The sequence below is a fragment of the Lotus japonicus genome, chromosome 1 (genome assembly GCF_012489685.1).
Source record: "Lotus japonicus ecotype B-129 chromosome 1, LjGifu_v1.2".
In the NCBI taxonomy this organism is placed as follows: Eukaryota; Viridiplantae; Streptophyta; class Magnoliopsida; order Fabales; family Fabaceae; genus Lotus; species Lotus japonicus.
In genome coordinates, this window is record NC_080041.1 from 60496223 (window position 1) to 60519415 (window position 23193).

The 23193-nt window shown below is 36.9% G+C and overlaps 2 protein-coding genes across 4 annotated transcripts; both read right to left on the minus strand.

Moving 5' to 3' along the window:
- Positions 1 to 952: 952 nt before the first annotated feature.
- LOC130735145 (D-amino-acid transaminase, chloroplastic-like) lies at positions 953 to 10640 on the minus strand. 3 transcript variants are annotated; one of them, XM_057587254.1, is made up of 9 exons: positions 10435 to 10640; positions 10189 to 10354; positions 9762 to 9905; positions 9422 to 9560; positions 3936 to 4155; positions 3800 to 3846; positions 3198 to 3376; positions 2150 to 2829; positions 953 to 1636 (listed from the first exon to the last, which is right to left on the minus strand). In XM_057587254.1, the coding sequence occupies exons 5-9, from the start codon at positions 4072 to 4074 to the stop codon at positions 1542 to 1544; spliced, it is 1140 nt and encodes a 379-aa protein (XP_057443237.1). In that variant the 5' UTR covers positions 4075 to 4155; positions 9422 to 9560; positions 9762 to 9905; positions 10189 to 10354; positions 10435 to 10640; the 3' UTR covers positions 953 to 1541. The 3 variants fall into 3 exon arrangements, with proteins under 3 accessions (XP_057443237.1, XP_057443230.1, XP_057443240.1); XM_057587247.1 differs by having other exon boundaries at positions 10189 to 10640; XM_057587257.1 differs by lacking the exon at positions 9762 to 9905 and having other exon boundaries at positions 10189 to 10640.
- Positions 10641 to 17207: 6567 nt separating this feature from the next.
- LOC130740550 (uncharacterized) lies at positions 17208 to 18836 on the minus strand. Its single transcript, XM_057593203.1, has 2 exons — positions 18081 to 18836; positions 17208 to 17888 (listed from the first exon to the last, which is right to left on the minus strand). Exons 1-2 carry the CDS (start codon positions 18834 to 18836, stop codon positions 17208 to 17210), a joined length of 1437 nt encoding a protein of 478 aa, XP_057449186.1.
- Positions 18837 to 23193: the final 4357 nt, after the last annotated feature.

The following is a 23193-nucleotide window of genomic DNA, read 5'->3' on the forward strand; positions in this document are numbered from 1 at the left end:
ATTAGAACAAAGGAGACTAAAATTGCACTAAGGTCAAATATCAGAGACGAAAAGTGCAATTAACATTTATATAAAATAGTAATTGTATAAACACTACTTTCACTTTTCCTTTTTTTTTCTTTTTCGGTTTTACTCAATCCAAACAACTTAAAAATCACCTTATTTTCCACTTATATTCATCCCTCTTATTTTCTTTCCTCTTATGTTTATTCCTCTTATTTTCACCTTACATCCAAACAAAGCATAAACGCCTCAAAAGAAAAATAAAGGAAAATGACACATTTTGCTTGTGTTAAGTGCAATATGAAATAACTTTTGTCTCAATCTATAAGAAAAGTTTTCATTCACATTTTGTCGTGACGTGCCTACTAAGTACTAACTCTCTTTGCAGTGGTGTCAAATGATAACATTTCCCACTAGAAACTACCAAGTCTCAAAATGACTGGATCATGAGATTAACAAAAAGACATTAGAAAACTACATTCCCTCGAAAAAAATTCTGAAAATATTACAAGCTTTACAAACCAATGAACGATTAAGTTGGTTGACATTCCTGCATGAGTAAGGGTAGGGGCAAGGCAGAAATTTCAGAAAGGGGGACTAAGATCTAATGGGGTATAATTTGTAATAAAATTTCAAGTCCTTTTATTGAAGGTTAAATCTTAAAGGGACTTTTTAAAAATACTTGGTGTGCAGAATTTTTATCACTTTTTTTTCCAAGTAAAACACAATCATCACTTATTCAATCTCATATAATCAGACCAATTAAACAATAAAAATGAGAATTGAACTAACAAATTCGAGTTTGAACTCATGAAAATTTAAATATCCATAAAAAGTCATACATGAAAAAGTGAACAATAGAGTTTATTATTTAGCTATTGTATAGGTAGAAAATTAGAAACCCACAACATAGGAGTATAGGACTAACTAAAATCCCACATCAAAGAAATGAGATAAACCTTAGCCTAGCTTTTATTAATGTAAGCCAAATGTATATATATGAGTAGCACAAGAAGTGTCAATTGCCAAAAGAAAGAAATGTACAGACCCAAGGGCCAATAAAGAACAGAGAAGAAGTTTTACAGGGGACGAGAAAACAGCGTAGCAAAGATCCAAACCAGAAAAAGAAAAAAAAAAAAACTGCTACATCAGCAATAAAATATTATCCAGCGAGAAGAACATGGTCTCAGATGGGTTTAATCAATCAATCTTCTATGCCCACCGCAGGGTGCACCGCGTTAAAATCAATCAATCTTCCTCCATAACACAACCACACCCTTCAAAAACAGCCTGCAAGAGAGCCAACCAGCACTAGCAATTACAAATTCTCCTCATCACCCTTGTCCCTGAGATTTTTCAGAAGCACCCACAAAGGTTCAGACTTCAGATCGAGCACATCCTCTCCGGCCTCACTCTGCTTCAGTTTTTTTTTTAAGAAATCCCAAAAAGCCAGGGGTGACTAAGAGGGGGAAGTCACCCATGTGCCTCCGCCACTGAGATTCACAACTACTGATGAATCATCACCATCTAATGTCATGTCAATAAGGAACAGCTGTGCGAACAGTAGGGGGGCCTGATTTCATGTCCTCAACAATCAGATTTAAGAGAGCCTGAGTTATAGGGCCTTCTTTGCCTACAAGAAATGACATAATGAGATCAATCAGGTCATAAATACGTAAATTATATAACGTTCAATCTGTTAATGATAACAATATCATGTTTCTGATGTCTCAAACAAACTATAAATCAAGATAGTCCATGTTAAAATGTCTTATATACCTAGAAGAAATGCACAATGGAAGTAACCAACTAAAAAAAACAAGCAAAATCAAAACTGTTTATGATTCAAATATGACATGACAAAAGACCTCGACCAAACAATAAATCGTGAGCATTCTGGATAAGAGGTTTTAACCACAAAGGAAAAAAGAACCAAATTGATAATTTTTTTTGAGATAAAGCTTTTTGTTTCGATAAAGCAAGGTAAATATGCGTATTAACAATATTATCAACAACAAACCAGCAGTAAAACTAAGAGTTTAACAGATGCAAACTTGAGAGAATCAAAGAACTTAGTTGCAGTTTTAAGAAACATAAAAACAAGTCACGAAAAGAATACATTCGTCGAAGTAAAACAAGTACTCACCATCTCCAATAACCTGCTCATCCCACTGCACAACAGGGCAAACAAGAACTCCACTTCCAATCAGCATCATTTCATCTGCTTGCTTCCCTTCCTCAACAGTCACATTTTTTGTCTTTATCCTTTGAACCTTGCCCTCCCTCAACAAACACTCAGCAAGGCTCAAAACTCTCTTAGCTGTGCAGCCACTTAGAATTTTGTCAAAGTAAGGCATTATGAGTACCTTCTCTTTAGTGACAAAAGCCACATTCATATTAGGCCCTTCAGCAACAAAACCTTCATCATCAAGCCAAATGCCTGCAAAAGCGCCAACTTCCTCAGCTTCCATCTTTGAGAGCACATTTGGAAGGTAATTCACACTCTTAGTAGTTGCGAACTGGGGATGTTTAATAGGGACAGATGAAGTGATGACTTTAACTCCCCTAGATTTAATCTGTTCCAGTGATAGGTCTTGTATGACAACTGCATAAAGAACCGACTGGTAGCAGCCAGAGGGAGATAGTTGAAAGTCACCCGGTCCTGCTGAGAGCCAATACCTTAGTGATCCTTTTCTACACTGGGAAGCACTTACTGTTTGTATGAGAATTTTGCGTACGCTTTCACGGTCAAATGGAGGATCAATTCCAGACTTGGATGCCGACCTTAAAAAGCGGTCAAGGTGTTGATCTAGCTCGTATAAGTGTCTACACAAAATACAGCATTTGATAGCTTTAGAAAGTAGAAAACAAAAGTATAGGAATAGATAAGACTAGACACTATTTCAGGATATCGTAAACAATCATACTTCAAAACCATGTTGTGAGATTGAAAAGCTTAAGTGCATATGCAAAGGTCATAATTCTCTGCAATATAAGATTCAACTTTCTTTATCCTTTTTTAATTTTCCTTCATTTGTTTAAAACCAATCAAAGGCACCTCTAGCTATAACTCATTAAATAAAACTAACCAACATATAAAATTCTTTTAACATGGAATTATCACCCAACAGATGTTTCTGATATTCAATCCAGACTGAAAGAGTTGTTTTCATCATGAGGTGTAAATTACTAACCCATCCATTATTGCTGCGGTATCAAAGACTCCGTGGCCCCTGTGAACCATGTGATCATCCATTGGAATAACCATAGCAGCTGGATCAGTTGTTATCCCGCCAAATATACTAGAATACATGGCAAGATATTGTTGTTTACCACTTTTCTTCTCTCTGAAAGTTTTCAACCTTTCATAGGCCTAATATATGCAAAAGACATGGGGAAAAGACACCATTAGTAACAACAAAGTTGCATATTTAAAATAACTAGTTTTCATCTTTTGATCCTCCCTTAATTTAAAAAGGAAAAATTCAATGTGTTAAATACATGGCTGATTTAAACAGCAAGAACACTAATAGTCTGATATGATACTAATATAGATATGGATAGTAAATACAATGGATTTTAAAATTATAAGATATAACATGACAATAAAAAAATTAGCTAATTAAAAATAATTTTTTATCCTTTATACTAGTGACTATAAATGTTTCCTTTATACTAACTAGTGTCTCAAGACAGAAAATAGTAACTATATAGCTAGGTAACTTGACTATAACAAATGCAAAATTGAAATTAAAGTGGAAGTGAAAACTGAAATGAAATGATGTATAGATCTCACCTCGGAGGAAGACAAAAGGGGAACATCAGATACTTCAGTTTTAGGATCTGCAATGCGAAAGCACAACACCATTAATCATTACAAATTATTGTAAACCACAAAAAAAATGGTGTCAATTGGAGATAAAGTAACGAACCAGAGTGTTGAGAATTTGACAGAGCGGTGGTTTTGGTGAGATGGAAACGGCAGCCGTGGTGTCGACTGTGATCGACGACGGGCAATTGGGAGGTTATCCAATGTAGATTTTGAGGAAGGAATTGGAGAGACGACGCCATGCGCTGCTGCGTTGTGGAATGAGATCGAGGCCACGGAGAGATGGTTGACTTGAAGCCGGCAACTTTTAAGTTTTAACAGATCTACAGTGGGAGAAAAATTACTCTCTTGTAGGGGTGGGAATAGGCCAGGCCGTTCGTAGGGGCCTATGGCCTAGCCTACCACAGGCCCAGGCCAGGCCAGACCAAAATGGTAAATAGGCAAGGCTTAGGCTTTTTGAAAAGCCTATTTAGTTAAAAAGGTCAGGCTCAGGCCATTCAACAAGTCTTGTAAGCCTTACAGGCTAGCCTATTTAAGTAAATATGATTAGTATTTTTTTGGTAAATTGTAAATATGATAAGTATAAATATATTTTACCCTTGATGATGTCTATATATTAGAAATTTATTATAATATCTTGATATTATATACTTATTGAGATTTTTATATATTTAAGCAAATTGACTTATATAACGAGTCAAAGTTATAAGTCTTTTTAAAAATGAAGTGTGATTTTAAATTGGCTCTCCAACTCTAAGAAACCAACATAATCTCGTTTAGTTTCTTCACTACTTATTAGCTAATAATATTATAAGTCTGATCGTTGAAAGATTATTTTAGTATAATTTAACCCGTTAGCTTATAAGTTTGATAGCTTCTTTACAGATAAATTTGTTAACAAACGTAAAACTGTTGTTGTGAAACGGGCCTTTAAACAGGCTACCAGGCCAAGCCAGCCTTTCGGAAGGCTCAGGCCAGGCTCGAAAAAAAGCCTTTGATAGGCCATAGGCCAGGCTCAGGCCTTAAGATTTTTAAATAGGCTAGGCCTATTTAAGCAAAGCCTACCTAGGCCCAGCCTATTCCCACCCCTACTCTCTTGTATTGAATGAATGCAAAGTACAAAATATATATATATATATATATAGGGAAATGCTAACTTAATTTAGGAACTGTTATTCAGTCTCAATTAACTTTGGTTACAAAATCGAACAAGGTTGGTTGTCATGTCACCATTTGGAGTATAAGGCTATAAGCCATGTGATGTGATGATGCATCCATGAAAACAAACATAGAAACAAGGAGAAAGTGTTAAGGCGGCACGTTATTAAGATTTGGACTAGTATAAAGTATTGAATAAGCTCTAAAACACGTTAGTAAAAAAAGGGAAAACGGACATATTGGAAAAAAGAAAGAAAAGGATACATGAGGAAAACAAGCATAAAACTAGGCCTGGTTATAAATACTTTGATCTGGGCCTTCAGCCCCAAGCAAGTGAAACTAACACAAAATATAAACCTTTTGACAAAAAAAAAAACACAAAATATTAAGGCCAAGACTATTTGTACCATCCCCTTTATTATCCACACCATCCCCCCTTTTTTCAATCCCAAAAATACCCCCAACATAGAAAACATATAAAGTAGTAAAAAAAAAATACCCTCCCAACCTCACCTTCTTCTTCCTTCTTCCTCTTCCACTTTCACCTTCCCCCATCCTTATTTCATCTTCTAAATCAACACATCACACACCTTAGAGGTATTTGAAGCTCCAAATCAGTGTAGAAGATAAGTGGGTGAGATAAAGAGAAGAATAGAAGCTCAAAATAGGTGAGATTTTGAGATTTTTACGGTTTTTTCGCGTAAATCTGGGTTGAATATGTGGGTCCCGGTTCGTTCCGCCATTTAAATTGCGAACGTTTTATTGCTACCGCTATCTTAGTAGCGGTAACTTCCGCTATCTTAATAGTGGTAGCTTCCGCTCTATTAGTAGCGCTAACTTCCGCAATCAAAATAGTTGTAACGTTCGCTATCAATGTCGTGAGAATGAGAGAGGGAGATGGTGTGGAGTGTTTTTTTTTAATTGAATCAGTTTAGGTTTTTTAAAATTGGGAGTGTAATTGTATTTTTGCTCATAAGGGGATGGTGTGGATCGTAATTGGGGATGGTCTAACCTTAAATCATTTTATCAAATATTGACCAAAAAAAATCATTTTATCAAATAGGGATTTAAAAAGGGGAGAAGAGAAGTAATAAACTTTTTTTTCTTTTTTTTTCTGCCACGACACCAAAGCCGCCGCCCTTCGACGGCGGTCCGGCGGGGGCCAAGCAGATTGGCGAGGAAAAGCACCATGACACTTAAATCCGACATTTCCAGTGGTGATCCCGGCGGAGGGGAAGTGGATCAGTTTGGGAAAGAGGTGGAGAGGGGGGGGGCAACACAACCACGACCACGACGCCAAATCCACCACCTTTCGGCGATGCTCCGACGAGGGTTAGTGAGGGCGACCCGAAAACTGCCACGACACTGAACCACCATTATTCGGCGAGGGCACCATCCTTATTAGAATTCTAGTATAAATAGGAAACTCATTGTAATATTTTACTATCAATTTTAATAATGAATGAATATTGGAATCAATTTTCCTATTCTCCCTTTTGCTATGTTTGGGATCCCATTGAAGAAATCCATGTGATTTCTAACATGGTATCAGAGCTCCAATGGAGCTCACCGCCACTTCCGCCGCCGCTGTCGCCGAGTTACGACCGCTTCCTTCGACCTGCTCGCCGTGGCTTCAAGCGCTGCCGCCGCAGCACCACAGCGAGATTATCTTCCTTCACTTTCTCTGATTTGATCGCTGATTTTGGAGACAACACCACAGATTCATCTTCTCCTTCGCTGTTCTCTGATTCAGTCATGAGCTCTGGTTCGTGTTCATCGTTCTCTGATTCGATGGTCATGGTTTCTGATTCTCTAATGGTGCAAGAATCATTCGTGAAGGTTGAAGATGAGGATTCTATCTTGCATCCTCCAGTTCCTCTTTCCTCTGTGTGCTTTGATTCTGCCATAGATGAAACGGTTTCTGAGAAGACTCTTGATCATTTGCCTGTTTCTTTCTTCGCCGATCGAGAAATCAAGATTCCGGCGTGGAAACCGACGATTGATCTGTTCGTTTTTGGCACTTTCTGCAAGGGTTACTTCGTTTCTTCTTCGCTGCTGGATTCATCATCAGGTCCAGATTCATCTTCGTCTTCGGTGTCCAATGAATCGTCTTGTTCGTGTTCGTCATTGAGTAGTTTGGTGAGACGTTTGCCTCTGGTAGTTCGCGATACTACTACAACTTCCAATTCTAGTTCTTCGTCCTTCTCTGATTCAACAATGGATGAAGCCGTGCCTGAGAAAATTCTTGAAGCTTCCTCTTCATCAATTTCTGTCGTGGAAGAAGCCATTGCTTCTGATTCAGTGTCGACCACTGATCTTGGTGTAGCATCTTCCCTTACTTCGCATCTTTCGTTCTTTGCCGATCAAGATGTTCAATTTCCGGCGTGGAAACCAGCCACCAATGCTTATGTTTTTGGAAATTTCAGTGAGGGTGTGATCAATCTTGGAGCAGATTCATCTTCCCATTCTTCGTGTCTCATGAAGAATTCAGTTACTCAGCAAATTGAGGTTCCTCTCATCATCGATCAGTTTTTCGGAGAACATTATGTCACAGAGGTAACTCAAATCCTTCTTTCAATCAAAGAAATTCAATTGTCTTGGCTAGGATTATGGAATTTCTCCTTTAATTGGAAGAATTATTTGAACTTGTTGCTTGAGATTGATGGTTCTTGGATTTGCTCACCAAGTGTTTGTGGAAAATACTCTGAGATAGTAAATCTGCCTAAGAAACTTTCTTTTGATCCTGGTGGATCCAGAAGTTGTACACAAGCTGTTTGTAAAAAGGTTCCAAAGAAAGGAGTTGATAGAATTGGTGTTAAGAATGGTATAGACTGTATTTTTGTTCCCCATGATTCGTTTACTGCAAGTTCAACACTCTTCCATAAAAGAAACCAGTGTTTTGATCAATTCAAGTGTGAGACTAATTTTTCAAATTCATTCACTATCAAGTTAAATTTTACTGGGCATGCTCTTGAGATCTTCATATTGCTTCACACAAAGACCCTCTTCCAAGGCTCTTTCTTTCAAATTGTGTGCAAGGATGCTGATGTTGTTGCAGTAGTTGACAAGCTGTGTGTTTTTTGGTTCTGTTTTCAATGATGATTGTTCAATGAGTAACTCTTTATCAGCATGTTCCTATCGAGATTTCCGTGATTCAGAATTTGAAGAAGAAAATGCAGAGTTTTTGAGTGGGTTATCAGAAGCTAAAGTTAGTGAGCAGCTTGGGTTTCCAACTCATGAGAGATTGAATATGCTACAAAACCTTGTTCAGATTTCAGAATTGGGTCCTGAGTTAGAAATGAAACTGTCCAAGAGTGTATGGTATTTTAAACTGTTGGAATTCTGCATTATAGACAGCTATTGCTATGGAATTCTGGTGATAGCAGTCCTTGTTGTAGTGGTGAAAAGCCAAGCTATCATGACTTCAACCTTTGTCAATCCTCAAGCATCGTTTTGCATTGCTTCCCACACTTTAAGTGGTTCACACTTCAGATGATGCTGATTAGTCTGTCGTTCATACAAGAATGCTCAACATTTCTTCCTTGTTGTTTTTCAGCTTTGCTTTGTTTTTGGGTAGTTATGTTTTCAATCTGGTAGTGTTAATTCTTACCACTTCCAGCTTGCGGGGGGATATTAGAATTCTAGTATAAATAGGAAACTCATTGTAATATTTTACTATCAATTTTAATAATGAATGAATATTGGAATCAATTTTCCTATTCTCCCTTTTGCTATGTTTGGGATCCCATTGAAGAAATCCATGTGATTTCTAACAATCCTCTTTCTGCAGTCATCACTGTTGTTGTTGTCTTCTTGCCGATTTAAATGTTATTTAGCTCTTTTTTTTCAATATGTAAATTCTCTGTTCTTCTCTGTACATAGGATTGTGACAATTTGGACTCTGCTAACTCTTGATTCCCATGGTCATTGGAACTTCAATTATGAGCCTAAAGTTAGGTATATATATGTAGAATACATTTATGCAACCACTAAATAAGAACTAAAAAGAGAAATGTGTACTTTATAATTGGAGTAACATAACCTATTGCCCTTGTAAGGGGGATTAAAACTTGGTTTTTCAAGAACCGTTCAGGTCAATGGGATTCAACTTGTGTCCAGACTCTGTGTAGAGTTGTGAATTTTGTCATAATTAGATGAGACCCTTAATTATTTTATCTCACATCTCAAATTCAGTTTTCCAGATCGCCCAAATTATATAGATCATAAATAGCGAATAGCAGCTAAAATGTGAATACAACTCAAAGGTATGTGTGTGTGCGCGCGCGCGAGTACCCAGTTACCAGAAAGAGAAGAGACAAGCTAAGTTAGTTTTGCAAAGAAAGAAAGAAAAAATTGATTTCAGTTCATAACACAGGGAGAAAAGAAAAGCCGACATTGAAAAAAAGGGAGAGTTGGATTAGAGGTACGCACCAGTGTTAGGGAATAGAAAGAGCACTATGTTGTTGTTGAGAACAGAAGAGCAGTAAAATGAGTTCTCCAATAATACGTACACAAATAAAAAGTGTATTGATGGTGATCATAAGAGAACTGGATTACTAACCATTAGAATCTGAAAGTCAACGTTCACCAACATGTCCATTCAGCATTACATGTCAAATGACAAAAACAGGAAGCAAAAGAAGAATTTGTCAAATGGTTGATCAGCTAGTTGCCCGCAGCAGGCACATACCATATATTTAGTTGCATAGTGCATGCCAAGGTTCATTAACTACATATGTAGCTGCTTCTTATAAAAGAATGAATTTTTTACCATAATGCTCATTAGCACTTCTCCAATCTGTTATCCACCTTGTGTGATTAGATTCAAGAGAACTTGGACAATCTCAGTTTAGAGTAAAAAAATGTTATTCTCTGAATCAATTAGACCAGTAAACAAACTCACAATCAAGAAATCCTGGAAAGAAAAAAAAACATTTTTTTTGATAAGCAATTCATTAATGGGAGCACAAGGGGTGCCCCAACCCCAAACAAAATACAAAGAAATAGGTCAGTAAACAGAAAAAAGAAGCTCTACAAAACTGCACTACAGTCTACACTAGAGCAAGAACATCAGATAAAATTCAAGCAGAGTAAAGGCCTTGAAAACCATTCAAAAGAGGAGAAATGGAACCCAGCAGACTTGACCCTTAACCACTGCCAACTTTTGAAATGTTTAGAACAATGGAGAAAATACTCACAGGTCTTAGGAAATCAACTATAGGGAACCAATCCAGCAAAGGCATATGAGAGTTGTATCCAGTTGGAGATTGAACATCGATTGGAACCAACCGTACTACGCGTGAAGAGGAAGATGATAATGATGAGTTCCATCTGCTGGCGTGAAATGGGCTAAATGTAGTGGGTCTGGCCCATAAAAGCTCAGGATCAATCAAATAAATAAGAGAATGAATAGTAGATTGAAAGCTCCAAATTAAGATTCTCACAAAATTGTCTCCATCTGTTCTCTGTTCTTCTCTGTACATAGGATTGTTTATATTTCTTTCGTACTATTCTAAAATGGAGAAGGAAATAAATAATAAATGAAGGAGAGAGTAGAAAAGAAACGACAAGTAATTTCATATATCAAGCTCTCATTTTTTTCAAACAAATTCAGTTTCTTTTAATAATGTTTTCTGAATTCCCTCCTAGGTTCTTTAGGAAATGTAAAGTTAAAGACTTTGTATTTATAGAAGTACCCCTCGGTAATTGTGGGTCTGACTTGCCTAATAAGTCGTGATGATGCATCCATGAAAAACAAACATAATGAGTAGCAGCAGGGAGAAAGTGTAGACAACAAAACATGGGTGAAATTCTAGTTCCACTAGGACAATGTCGTACGCGATGTCAGGACAATCGATTATAACAACAGTAACTCAGAATCGGTAAACACTCAAATACAAAAGTAATCAAGACACAAGAATTGGTAACCCAGTTCGGTGAAACTTCACCTACGTCTGGAGGGCTTTGCCCAAAGAAAAGAAATTCACTATCTCAAGATTCAGGAACTACAGACACACATGAACACAACAAGTTCATTGTTCTTTTCCTAATCTACCCAGTGTATTTCTACTTAGTATCTCAACCTAAGTATGAGAGTCCCTCTCACTTTCTCTCAATCACTGCCACAGCGATTGGTGATAACAAATAACAATCAACGCTTGAACACTCAAACTCAACACATAACTCAGTCTTGCCTTATAGAATCAGGGAGCAAGACCAGTTCACAAATAACAAGAACAAAGCACAACTCACAATCATAAAACACTTGATCTTCAATCTTAGCTTCTGTGTCTTCACGTTTTAGGTCTTTGTTCCTTTTATACTTCAGCAGAGGCGGCACTAGGGTTGACTAAGCTGAAGAACAGAATTGATCCACACAACTTCAAACGCAATCTTCCAAGATATGATTTGCATAACAACCGAGTATAAGATAGAAACAAATCTTCAATCATAGATTTGTTTCAACAAAAAAAAACCCGCAAAGAACTCCCTTTAATCAGTTACTTGAACCTCAAGTAACAACAACCAAATCTTTAACAGATAACAGAAGGGACCCACAATGTGCGCCAGCTAGTGAATGAATGTCCTGGTTTCACAGAATCAGATGTCAAGACATCTGCTTCGACATCAGATTGTTTTTAGCAAAATGCATGACAACACAAGGAACAACAATCTCCCCCTTTGTCAAATTTTGCCTAAAAACAACTTCACAACCAAAGAGGGTAAAAACACACAGAATCAGCAACGGAACAAAAAACAACACTCCCCCTCAAAACAATGCTTCTTCATACACAGACATAGATGAACTCCCCCTCAAATGAAGCATCCAACAACATACATAAAAACTGCTTGAAGTACATAAATCATAACCATAGCAGCACACAATTATCAGCTTCCAAGTTAGACAAGAACACCAGTAGAACTTGAACAAACATAGCACTGTCACACTGTCTTGAAAATTCTGCTAATTATTACAAACCAGAAGCAGAAACAACAAACAAAACACAGTCTTCAACAACAACTTCACAAGTTAAATCATCAACGTCAACAACAACCTTCTAACTACTCCCCCTTTTTAGCAGAAATTTGGCAAAGGTTGAAAACAAATAAATGAGCCAAAACATAACAAACAAAGGACCATTATTAAATGCCAGAAGATGAAGTCTCCTCTGCAAGTTCTTTAGATCCTTCCTCCTCAGCAACATCCTCATGACTGGCCTCCTCTTTAAGCTTGAGAAGCAAAGCATCCACCTTCAATTTCCTCTCAGTAGCAACCTTGATAGACACCTGCAACTCCTTTGAGAGATCCTCCAATTCAGCAATCACACCTTGAGTTCCAGCAGCAGACATTGAAACAGGAATTGATGTCCTCCGAGATGGCATATCAATGTCCAAGACATGGGGATCCAGGAACAACCGATGATCCAAAGTGATGGGGGTGCCCTTAGGAAAAGCCACATCATCCATTCTGAGTATATCAGGATGCTGTTTCAGGATGATAGCAGTCAAGGGTGAAGGAAAAGAAATGGGTAGCTTTACAGCACAGGTTTCTGCATGTTTTAAAGTTTGAGCAAACACCAAAGAGTCAAAATCAAAAGCAATCTCAGTTCCAATTCTGTAGATCAGCTTGGTTAAAATTGCAGAAACAGCAGAGGTATGATAAGAAAGGATCCAATTCACCACTCCTATCCTGTTCAGAATAGCATACTTCACACTCAATAACCCTGTAGATAAAAGCTTCTTAGCAGGCCACTTCTTCACTTGTCCAGCAGTGAGTTCCTTGGCAACCTTGTCCAAAGACAATTCTTCCTCAACAAACTCCACATCACTTCTTCCAAGGGCTTGGTTGATCACAGCAGGAGAAAAAGTTACACACTTCCCTCGCACATAAACTTTCCTGAATTCAGCACTTCCAGGAATGCCAACATCATCTGTCAAATTAACTAGGAACTCTTTCACTAGCTTCTCATAACATTTTCCAATATCCATGACTGTCTTCCTTAGACCAGCCCGGTCAATGAGAGCAACAATCATCTTACACTCAAGCACATCCTTGCCAATCTCCCTTTCTTTTGCAATCCGGCGGTTGCAAACATATTTCCACTTGAGAACATTCTCAGCAGCATGAAAGGAAACATTATCATTAGGGAAAGAAGGAACATCTGAAGGAATTCGCTTACCAGAGAATTTCTTCTTTTCAGAAGTCCGAATGTCCTGAACATCGACTTCAACATCAGACTCAGATTCCAAATCAATCCTTGGAATTTTCTTCTTCTCAGAAGTTTTCTTTACCTTCTTGTGTGAGGAATCCACAGCCTTTTGTTTACCTTTGCTCTTCACATCCATAGTGGATTTGACCTTCTTTTGTGAACCAGAGGGGGTGTCTTCAACATGAACCCTTCTTCTCTTCTTCATCCTGGCAGCAACACTTGCCAGAGAAACATCATCTGAGTCATCAGCATCTGAAATTTCATGAACAGATGGAGGAGATTTGGTAGGCTCCTCATAAGAGACCTCCTCGTGGGCTTCATTCTCTGGTTCTGAGTTCTTGGACTCAGGGATGAATCCAGAGATGGTGAATTCTCCTTACCAGGCACATTGAATACATGAACTTCAGTTTGAGGAGCAGAAGCCTCAAAATCTGCCTCTTCATCCGCAGAGGAAATTTCATGAGAAACATCATCAAGCACAGGTGAGTCACGAGTGCCCTGAGATCTCGTACTCGACATGTAGCGCTTTCTGGCAAGAGTTCTTGAATCCTTTCTTGCATAAGCCTTCTTGGATTGAGCGGAGGATTGCGCATTCAAGCCCATAACCTTGACTCCAGAAGATGTCTTCTCAATCTTGCCTTTGATGGAATCTTGCTTTCTTGAGACTTGAGACATGATTATATAGCAGTTGAGTGGATGAGAAGCAATCATGATGATGATGTCATAACGGCAGTTATTGGTAGTTACTAGAAAACTAGCCGTTAGAGCAAAGTGATGCGGTAATTGCAATGCATCTTCAAAGTGGCAAATCCCAAGATTTCCTCTCAATTTCTCAAACGTGATAGCATCAAGTGGTTTGGTAAATATATCCACCAATTTCTTTTCAGTAGGAACATGCTCTAAAGTGACAATTTTATCTTCAACCAAGTCTCTAATGAAGTGGTGTCTGATATCAATGTGCTTGGTCCTGCTATGTTGAATAGGATTTTTGGAGATATTAATAGCACTAAGGTTGTCACAATACAATGTCATAACATCCTGCTCGACTTCATACTCCTTTAGCATTTGTTTCATCCATATGAGTTGAGTACAGCTACTCCCAGCAGCAATATATTCAGCTTCAGCAGTTGACAAAGAGACACAATTTTGCTTCTTACTGAACCAAGAGATCAAGTTATTTCCTAAGTAGAAACAACCTCCAGATGTGCTTTTCCTATCATCAGCACTTCCTGCCCAATCTGCATCACAATACCCAACAAGAGTAGAATTTGTATCATGTGTATAGACAATACCATAATCACATGTACCATTATCGTATTTGATTATTCTCTTCACTTGCATAAGATGACTAGTCTTTGGAGCAGCTTGATATCTAGCACAAGCACCTACAGCAAAGGTGATGCCTGGCCTGCTAACATTAAGATATAAAAGACTACCAATCATACTCCTATATAAGCTTTGATCAATGTCTTCTCCTTGTTCATCCTTAGATAACTTGATATGTGTCGCAGCAGGAGTCCTTTTGTGACCAGCCTTTTCTAGCCCAAACTTCTTGACAATACCTCTAGCATACTTGCTTTGTGAAATGAACAAATAGTCTTCCATCTGCTTAACCTGCAGACCCAAAAAGTAATTCAACTCACCTACCAAACTCATTTCAAATTCAGATTTCATTTGTTGAACGAAATGCTCCACCATCGTGTTCGACATTCCACCAAACACTATATCATCCACATATATATGTGCTATCATGAGCTTGCCTTTGTCATTCTTTACAAACAGGGTCTTGTCTATACCTCCCTTGCAATAGCCATTGCTGACAAGAAATTCATTGAGTCTTTCATACCATGCCCTTGGAGCCTGTTTCAATCCATACAGAGCCTTCTTCAACTTGTACACATGATCTGGATGATGAGGATCTATGAATCCTTTGGGTTGTTCAACATAAACTTCTTCACTCAGGTATCCATTCAGAAAAGCACTCTTGACATCCAATTGATAGAGTCTAAACTTTAAAAGACATGCAACTCCCAGTAAGAACCTTATAGATTCTAGTCTAGCCACTGGAGCAAAAGTTTCATCAAAATCCACTCCTTCTATCTGAGTGTAGCCTTGAGCAACCAACCTTGCTTTGTTTCTAGTAACCACTCCATTCTCATCTGACTTGTTCTTGAAAATCCATTTAGTACCAATGATGTTTACTCCTTCAGGCCTTGAGATAAGATCCCAAACTTCATTCCTTCTGAATTGATCAAGCTCTTCCTGCATAGCATTTATCCAGTATTCATCAGTCAGCGCTTCCTTGATATTTTTGGGTTCAATTTTTTAGATGAAGCAACCATGAGCAATGAAATTTTTTGATCTGGTAGTAACTCCTTCCTTAGGATCACCAATAATGTTTTCTTGAGGGTGATTCTTCTGAATTCTAATGGATGGAGCTTTATTTGACTCAATCACTTTATCTTCTTGTTCATCTGCACTAGTATCAGATTCATTGTCGAGAGCAATAGGTGGGACATCGACTTGGACATCTGCATCATCATCATCATCTTCACTCACATTTGTCTCAGCTATTTTACTTGGTACATCATCTATAGTAACATTGACAGATTCCATCATAACTTTTGTACGAGAGTTATACACTCTGTAAGTCTTACTGTTTGTTGAGTATCCCATGAAAATGCCTTCATCACTCTTGGGATCAAGCTTCCTTCTTGGTTCACGATCAGCCAGAATATAACATTTACTCCCAAAGATATGGAAATATTTCACAGTAGGCTTCCTTCCTTTCCAGATTTCAGACTGAGTAGATGAGGTTCCTGCTCTAATTGTTACTCTGTTGTGGATATAGCACGCAATACTCATTGCTTCAGCCCAGAATTTCTTGGGAATCTTCCTTGCATGTAGCATCACCCTATAGATTCTTGAAGATTTCTATTTTTCCTTTCAACAATATCGTTTTGCTGAGGAGTGATGGGAGCAGAGAAATCATGACTTATTCCTTTTGAGCCACAGAAATCAGAGAATTTTGAGTTCTCAAATTCTCTTCCATGATCACTTCTGATTCTTATTACCTCACTGCTTTTCTCAGTTTGAAGCTTCAGACATAGTCTCTTGAATATCTCAAAAGTCTCAGACTTTTCTTTCATGAAGTCAATCCAAGTGTACCTGGAAAAGTCATCAACACAAACAAAAACATATTTTTTACCTCCTAGACTTTCTACTTTCATGGGCCCCATTAGATCCATGTGTAGTAGCTCAAGGACCTTTGTTGTGGTTGGATGTTGGAGCTTTGCATGGGACATCTTGGTTTTCTTTCCAATTTTGCACTCTCCACATATTCTTCCCTCACCAATCTTCAGTTTTGGTAGACCACGAATGGCTTCTTCAGAAATGATCTTCTGCATGCTCTTGAGATTGATATGACCCAATCTCTGGTCCCACAGGTTTAGCTCATCCACTTTTGATATTAAACATCTAGAAACTTGTGCCTTCTCCGGTGAGACCCACATGTAGCAGTTGTCTTTGGATCTGACTCCTTGCATCATTACTTTATGATCATTTGTTGTAATAACACAAACTGCCTTACTGAATAAGACATCAAGACCTTGATCACAGAGTTGGCTTATGCTGATGAAATTTGCAGTCAATCCTTTGACAAGCAACACATCATTCAGATCTGGGGATCCAGGATTTACCAGTTTTCCTATTCCCTTGATTTTTCCTTTTGCTCCATCTCCAAAGGTAACAAAGTTGCTGGAGTATCCCTTGAGATTTTCAAGATATTCCTTGTTTCCAGTCATATGCCTTGAACAACCACTGTCAAAGTACCAATCTTCACTTGATGAAGCTCTGAAGGATGTGTGAGCTATGAGGCAAGTCACTTGATCTTTGGGCTTCCAAATCTTCTTTGTCTGTTTCTCCCTTGAGCTCTTCATCACGTTCTGTGTCTGAGGATAACCTTAGAGTTTAAAGCAATAAGGCTTTATGTGACCATTCCTTCCACATTAATGACATCTCCATGGGTTAGACTTAGCATTTTTCAAACGAGAACCCCCATGTTGAGGCACATGCTGAGACATCGGCTTTGACATCTGATAGTTGATGGGGTTACTGAATTCAGATTTCATTTTAGCACCAACAAATTTCTTTGGCAGCTTCTGATTTTCCTTGTTGGCAGTATTGTAATTGAAACCAATCCCTTTCACGCTCCTTCCTTGTTTGCTTGTTTCCTTCAGAATCTCATCCAGCATATCAGATCCACTATTCAGCATACGTACAGATTTATGAGTGGCTTCAAGTTTATTTGTCAGAGTGACCACCTTTTCTTGAAGTTCTGCGTTAATCATCATTAGTTTACCTTTTTCTGCAGTATCAACATCTTTAAGCTTTGTGTTCCATTCATCAAGATCATCCTGCAGCTTGTCAATAATCCCTCTCAACATTTCATTTTCTGACTTGAGTTGCTCTATATTATCTTCTTGCTCTTTCAGAAGTTTGCATGCTTCCTCCCATTTAGTGTGCAAAAGCCTGTAAGTCTCCTCCAACTCTTCATCTGTCATCTCCTCATCACTAGATTCTGAACCATCAACAGTTCCTGAGAAGGCATTAACTCTGTTTGCAGAAAGTTCTTCTTCATCTTCAGTGTCTTCATCTGACCATGTAACAACCATGCTTTTCTTTTGTTTCTTCAAGTAAGTAGCACACTCAGTTCTAATATGGCCATATCCCTCACATTCATGACACTGAACACCTTTATTCTGACCAGATTTGTCTTCTTCTTTGGTCTTTTTCTGAGAATTGAAGGGCTTAAAATTGTCCTGGACATTTGGCCTCTTTCTTCTGTCTATCTTCCTCAGAGCTCTATTAAATTTCTTTGCCAGTAGAGCCAGAGCTTCAGATAAATTTTCACCTTCACAGTCAGCATCATCTTCATCATCAGTGTTGGACACAAAGGCTATGCTTTTACTCCTCTTCTCAGGCTTATCACTCAACTTCAACTCATAAGTCTGCAAAGAACCAATGAGTTCATCAACTTTCATACCGCTGATGTCTTGAGCTTCTTCAATAGCAGTGACTTTCATAGCAAATTTGCTAGTAACAGACCTCAAGATTTTCCTTACAAGCTTCTCATTAGTCATGGGTTCTCCCAGAGCAAACGAGGCATTGGACAAGTAACGCACACGCATGTGAAATTCAGAAATAGTCTCATCCGCAGTCATCATTAAGTTCTCAAACTGAGTAGTAAGCATCTGGAGCCTTGACATTCTTACTCTGGTGGTGCCTTCATGAGTTGTCTTCAAAATCTCCCAGGCATCCTTTGCCACAGTGCATGTGTTGATCAACCTGAACATGTTCTTGTCTACTCCATTAAAGATAGCATTCAGTTCCTTAGAGTTTCCCAGAGCAGCTTCATCTTCATCCTTTGTCCATTCTTCTTCAGGTTTCTCTTCCGCATTTGAGGTACTTCCCTCAGCTTGCACTTTGATGGGATGATTCCAACCTTTGACAATGGCCTTCCAAGTCTTGTGGTCAATAGACTTAAGAAACGCAGTCATGCGAACCTTCCAGTAATCATAATTGGTTCCATCCATAATTGGTGGCCTATTAACCGATCCTCCCTCCTTGTTGTCCATGAGAACAGAAAGTATCACCCTGGAGCTCACCCAAACAGAACAGGGGTGCCTGCTTTGATGCCAATTGAAATTCTAGTTCCACTAGGACAATGTCGTACGCGATGTCAGGACAATCGATTATAACAACAGTAACTCAGAACCAGTAAACACTCAAATACAAAAGTAATCAAGACACAAGAATTAGTAACCCAGTTCGGTGAAACTTCACCTACGTCTGGAGGGCTTTGCCCAAAGAAAAGAAATCCACTATCTCAAGATTCAGGAACTACAGACACACATGAACACAACAAGTTCATTGTTCTTTTCCTAATCTACCCAGTGTATTTCTACTTAGTATCTCAACATAAGTATGAGAGTCCCTCTCACTTTCTCTCAATCACTGCCACAGCGATCGGTGATAACAAATAACAATCAACGCTTGAACACTCAAACTCAACACATAACTCAGTCTTGCCTTATAGAATCAGGGAGCAAGACCAGTTCACAAATAACAAGAACAAAGCACAACTCACAATCATAAAACACTTGATCTTCAATCTTAGCTTCTGTGTCTTCACGTTTTAGGTCTTTGTTCCTTTTATACTTCAGCAGAGGCGGCACTAGGGTTGACTGGGCTGAAGAACAAAATTGATCCACACAACTTCAAACGCAATCTTCCAAGATATGATTTGTGTAACAACCGAGTATAAGATAGAAACAAATCTTCAATCATAGATTTGTTTCGACAAAAAAACAACCCGCAAAGAACTCCCTTTAATCAGTTACTTGAACCTCAAGTAACAACAACCAAATCTTTAACAGATAACAGAAGGGACCCACAATGCGCGCCAGCCAGTGAATGAATGCCCTGGCTTCACAAAATCAGATGTCAGGACATCTGCTTCGACATCAGATTGTTTTTAGCAAAATGCATGACATTAAAAGGAACAACAATGGGTACATTTACCTAATGTTAGGTGGATACATTTACCTAATGTTAGGTTGGGAAAGGAGAATAAACAGAAAGAAAATGAGTAGCAATAGGGAGAAAGTGAAGACGACAAAACATGGGTACATTTACCTAATGCTAGGTGGGTACATTTACCTAATGTTATGTTGGGAGAGGAGAATAAACAGAAAGAAAATAAGTAGCAACAGGGAGAAAGTGAAGACGACAAAACATGGGTACATTTACCTAATGTTAGGTTGGGAGAGGAGAATGAGAAGAGGAAAAAAGATGAAAATGGAGTGATTTTCATTTTCTTAATGGTCATTCATCCTCAAAGTAATTTTCTTTAACATAAGGCAGTAAATTAGAGAGTTAACAAATCTATCTATATATATAAGTAAAGCACACTTGAACCATTACATTAAATACATTAGTAAAGATTGCATGTATTATAATGCATTAAGTAATAAAAAATTATCTTTCTAATAAATATATTAAATAATAAGATTAAAAACTGAAAAAAAAAATTATATTGTCAAAAGCTATTCAACTACCTATATTAAATATTCACAAAAATAAAAATATTAAATAATAATAGTTATAATTTTAAAAATAACTTGAATTGACAAATATTAAGAATTAAAATTAATTGATTATAAATAATATTTATAATTAATTAATTTAGATAAAATATATTTAAAATTAATAAATATTTTTATTAAATAATTATTGATAGTTAAAATTATCATAGAGTAATTTTTGTATTTAACTACATATATGATGATAAATAAATTAAATATATTAAAAATTAAGTTAATTAAATTAGGAGATATATATTAAATATGTTATGCATGTCATGTTAGTTATCAAAGATAACAGAATAGCTTAGTTAAATTTATTTGTCAAAATAGTTTAATTTAAAATTTTTGGTCGATTATAGTTATAATTTTGATTTAAAATATGTTTTATACTAATATTTAATATGAGTTTATAACCTCCTATGAGGTCTATCATTGTTGTACAATAGACTAAAAATGTAGTATACAATGAAGTATTTAATAAACTTCCTAAATAAAATTATATTTAATATAGCTACAATATTTCTTCTCAAGTGTTAACTAAGTCCTTATAAGTAGTATGCAATGTAATATGCAATATTTGATGTAGTATGCAATGTAGTATATTTCATGTAGTATGCAATATTTCTTCTTAAGAATCTTTTTAACTAAGTCCTTATAATTTATTTGTGTTAACCATATGTATCCTCTACTATGGGAATCATGTACTACTCAAGTGTAGTAAAAGTTAAAGGTCTATTATAAAGTTCATTCCTTATTTGTGTTTTCAAATTGTCTCATAAGGTTTTATAATTTTTTACTTTCTATAAAACTATAAAAATTTATGGAATAAGATAAATTATTATCTTAATTCATAATTAAGTTAAAAAATATATGCTCTTACAAACTACATATTAACTAATTAAATACTCATTATGCAATAAAAAGTATAATTTTTATACGTGTCACTAAGAATATGTTTCGACATTAAACTTTCATTAGCACACTTCTCATAAAGTTTCAACTGAAAACACTACTTTCATGGCTAAAACATGAAAGCAAGAGATAAATACCACTTTATAAAAGTCTTTTTACCTTTATAGATGATTTTACACAAACACAGACTAAATTATTAAGCTCTAATTATATATTTTCATCATTTTACTTAATATTGACAATGCATCATCACTATTTAAACATATAATCACCAAATAAATTGAAAATAATTTTTATTAAACAAACATAAAATATAAAACATGTGCGTGAAGAGCTATCGCGTGAGGAGCTTAGTTGACAACGCAGGCTGAGTGTGCGCGAAGAGCTCTCGCGTTCGATCCCTACACAATACACTCTGGGGAGGGATGAGATCATTAATTGTGACTAAATCTTGAATCTGTCGGTATATCCAAAGGGTGACCCGGTACCAAATGTTTATAAAAAAAAATACTAAAAAATTAGGGTACAATAAATTCTTTATTGAGCTTCATTAATTTCAGTACATCACATATGTTTATCATATTCCTAATTATCTACTATTCTATAATTTTTCATATTACCTAAATTATTTTTACAAATATTAGACACATAACTTAAAAATAAACCCGTGCAACGCACGGGCTTAATTTCTAGTTTATAGTATTACTGAGTATGAATAATCAGATGGAGTCAATTACTCATTTTCAAGTACTTTTTTGAACTTCTGAAAAAAATCATGTAACTTCTTCAATTATAATGCCAATATTCTGCCTGTACATGTTGTTTGCCACAAATTTTGATTTGGTTATTTGTATCCTATACTTTTTTTCGCTACCATTGAACTTCTCATTTTTTTTTCTCATATTTTATTTTTATCTCATTTTAAGCTCATTAACGGTGCAGTGAACATGGATGGACCAACCCACCTTAGTCCAGATTTGCAACAACTTTTGAAGATTGGAAACCAAAATTACAAAACTGAAACTAAAACCTGGTTTTGGTTTTTCAAAATTTGACAACTTAAAATTGAAAACCACCCCAAACAGTGTATAAGAAAGAATAAGGGCCCGTTTGGTGCACCGTTTTAGGCCTGATTGTATAAGCTTATACAATACGTTATGGGCTTATCAGTTGTTTGGTGGTTACATCGTATTGGATTACTTTATCCATCAACCCCTTCTAATACATCAAAATGATGGATAATTTAATCCATCATCTAAAGGGAGGATAAGACCTGATAAGTTTTGATGTATTAGCAACTTAAAAATATCCAACCCTAACCTCATTCATCTATACGTTCGACGTTTCTTGCTGTCACGTTTTTGCACCCCATCTTCTTCATCGTTCCACCTTCCTTTCCTTCCTCCTCCATGGCAATTTTACAATTCCTCATATGTTCTATTTTCTTGAACCCTTGTCTACCTGTTAGATTTATAAAAACTGTGTTTTCCCCAAATTCGCCATTCTTTTGAAATCTAATTAGGTTATTCAATTCATGTTAATTGTTAATGTTCCATATCTAGGTGTGGCAATGTTTTCTCAATTGTTTGAGACAATTTCTATGTGTGATCCAAACCTTTTTGAAGATGAGGGCCGTGTTACCTTTCTTGGGGTTCATGTGATTGTTTGCTGCCCATGGCCCCTGCTTGCATTCTTTTTTTAATTTTTGAAAGGAAAAATATGTATATTAAATAGCACAAGTTCTGGTGAATTTTTTTTTATTTCTGGGGGGTTACTGGCGTGTTCTTAGTGGGGCCTGGAGTGGATTTTGAAAGCAATTTTCACCTTCAATTGGAGACTCATAGTACTTATATGTTGTAGCGTTCCTCGTTCTTGGTGCTGTTATTTTCCCCAGTTTTGGTTTATTTGCCTAGTTAGTGTTCGGGTTTTTTCTTGC

What these genes read in the sequence shown, in the direction of transcription:
- LOC130735145 (XM_057587254.1), bottom strand. Translation starts at nt 4,074, where the DNA reads ATGGCGTCGTCTCTCCAATTCCTTCCTCAAAATCTACATTGGATAACC. An exon ending in GTCAAATTCTCAACACTCTG is followed by an intron (nt 3,847 to 3,935) that starts GTTCGTTACTTT and finishes TTCGCATTGCAG; the next exon opens with ATCCTAAAACTGAAGTATCT. An exon ending in ACCGCAGCAATAATGGATGG is followed by an intron (nt 2,830 to 3,197) that starts GTTAGTAATTTA and finishes TATTTTGTGTAG; the next exon opens with ACACTTATACGAGCTAGATC.
- LOC130740550 (XM_057593203.1), bottom strand. Translation starts at nt 18,836, where the DNA reads ATGGACAACAAGGAGGGAGGATCGGTTAATAGGCCACCAATTATGGAT. An exon ending in CTGAAGCTCTGGCTCTACTG is followed by an intron (nt 17,889 to 18,080) that starts GCAAAGAAATTT and finishes ACTTACTTGAAG; the next exon opens with AAACAAAAGAAAAGCATGGT.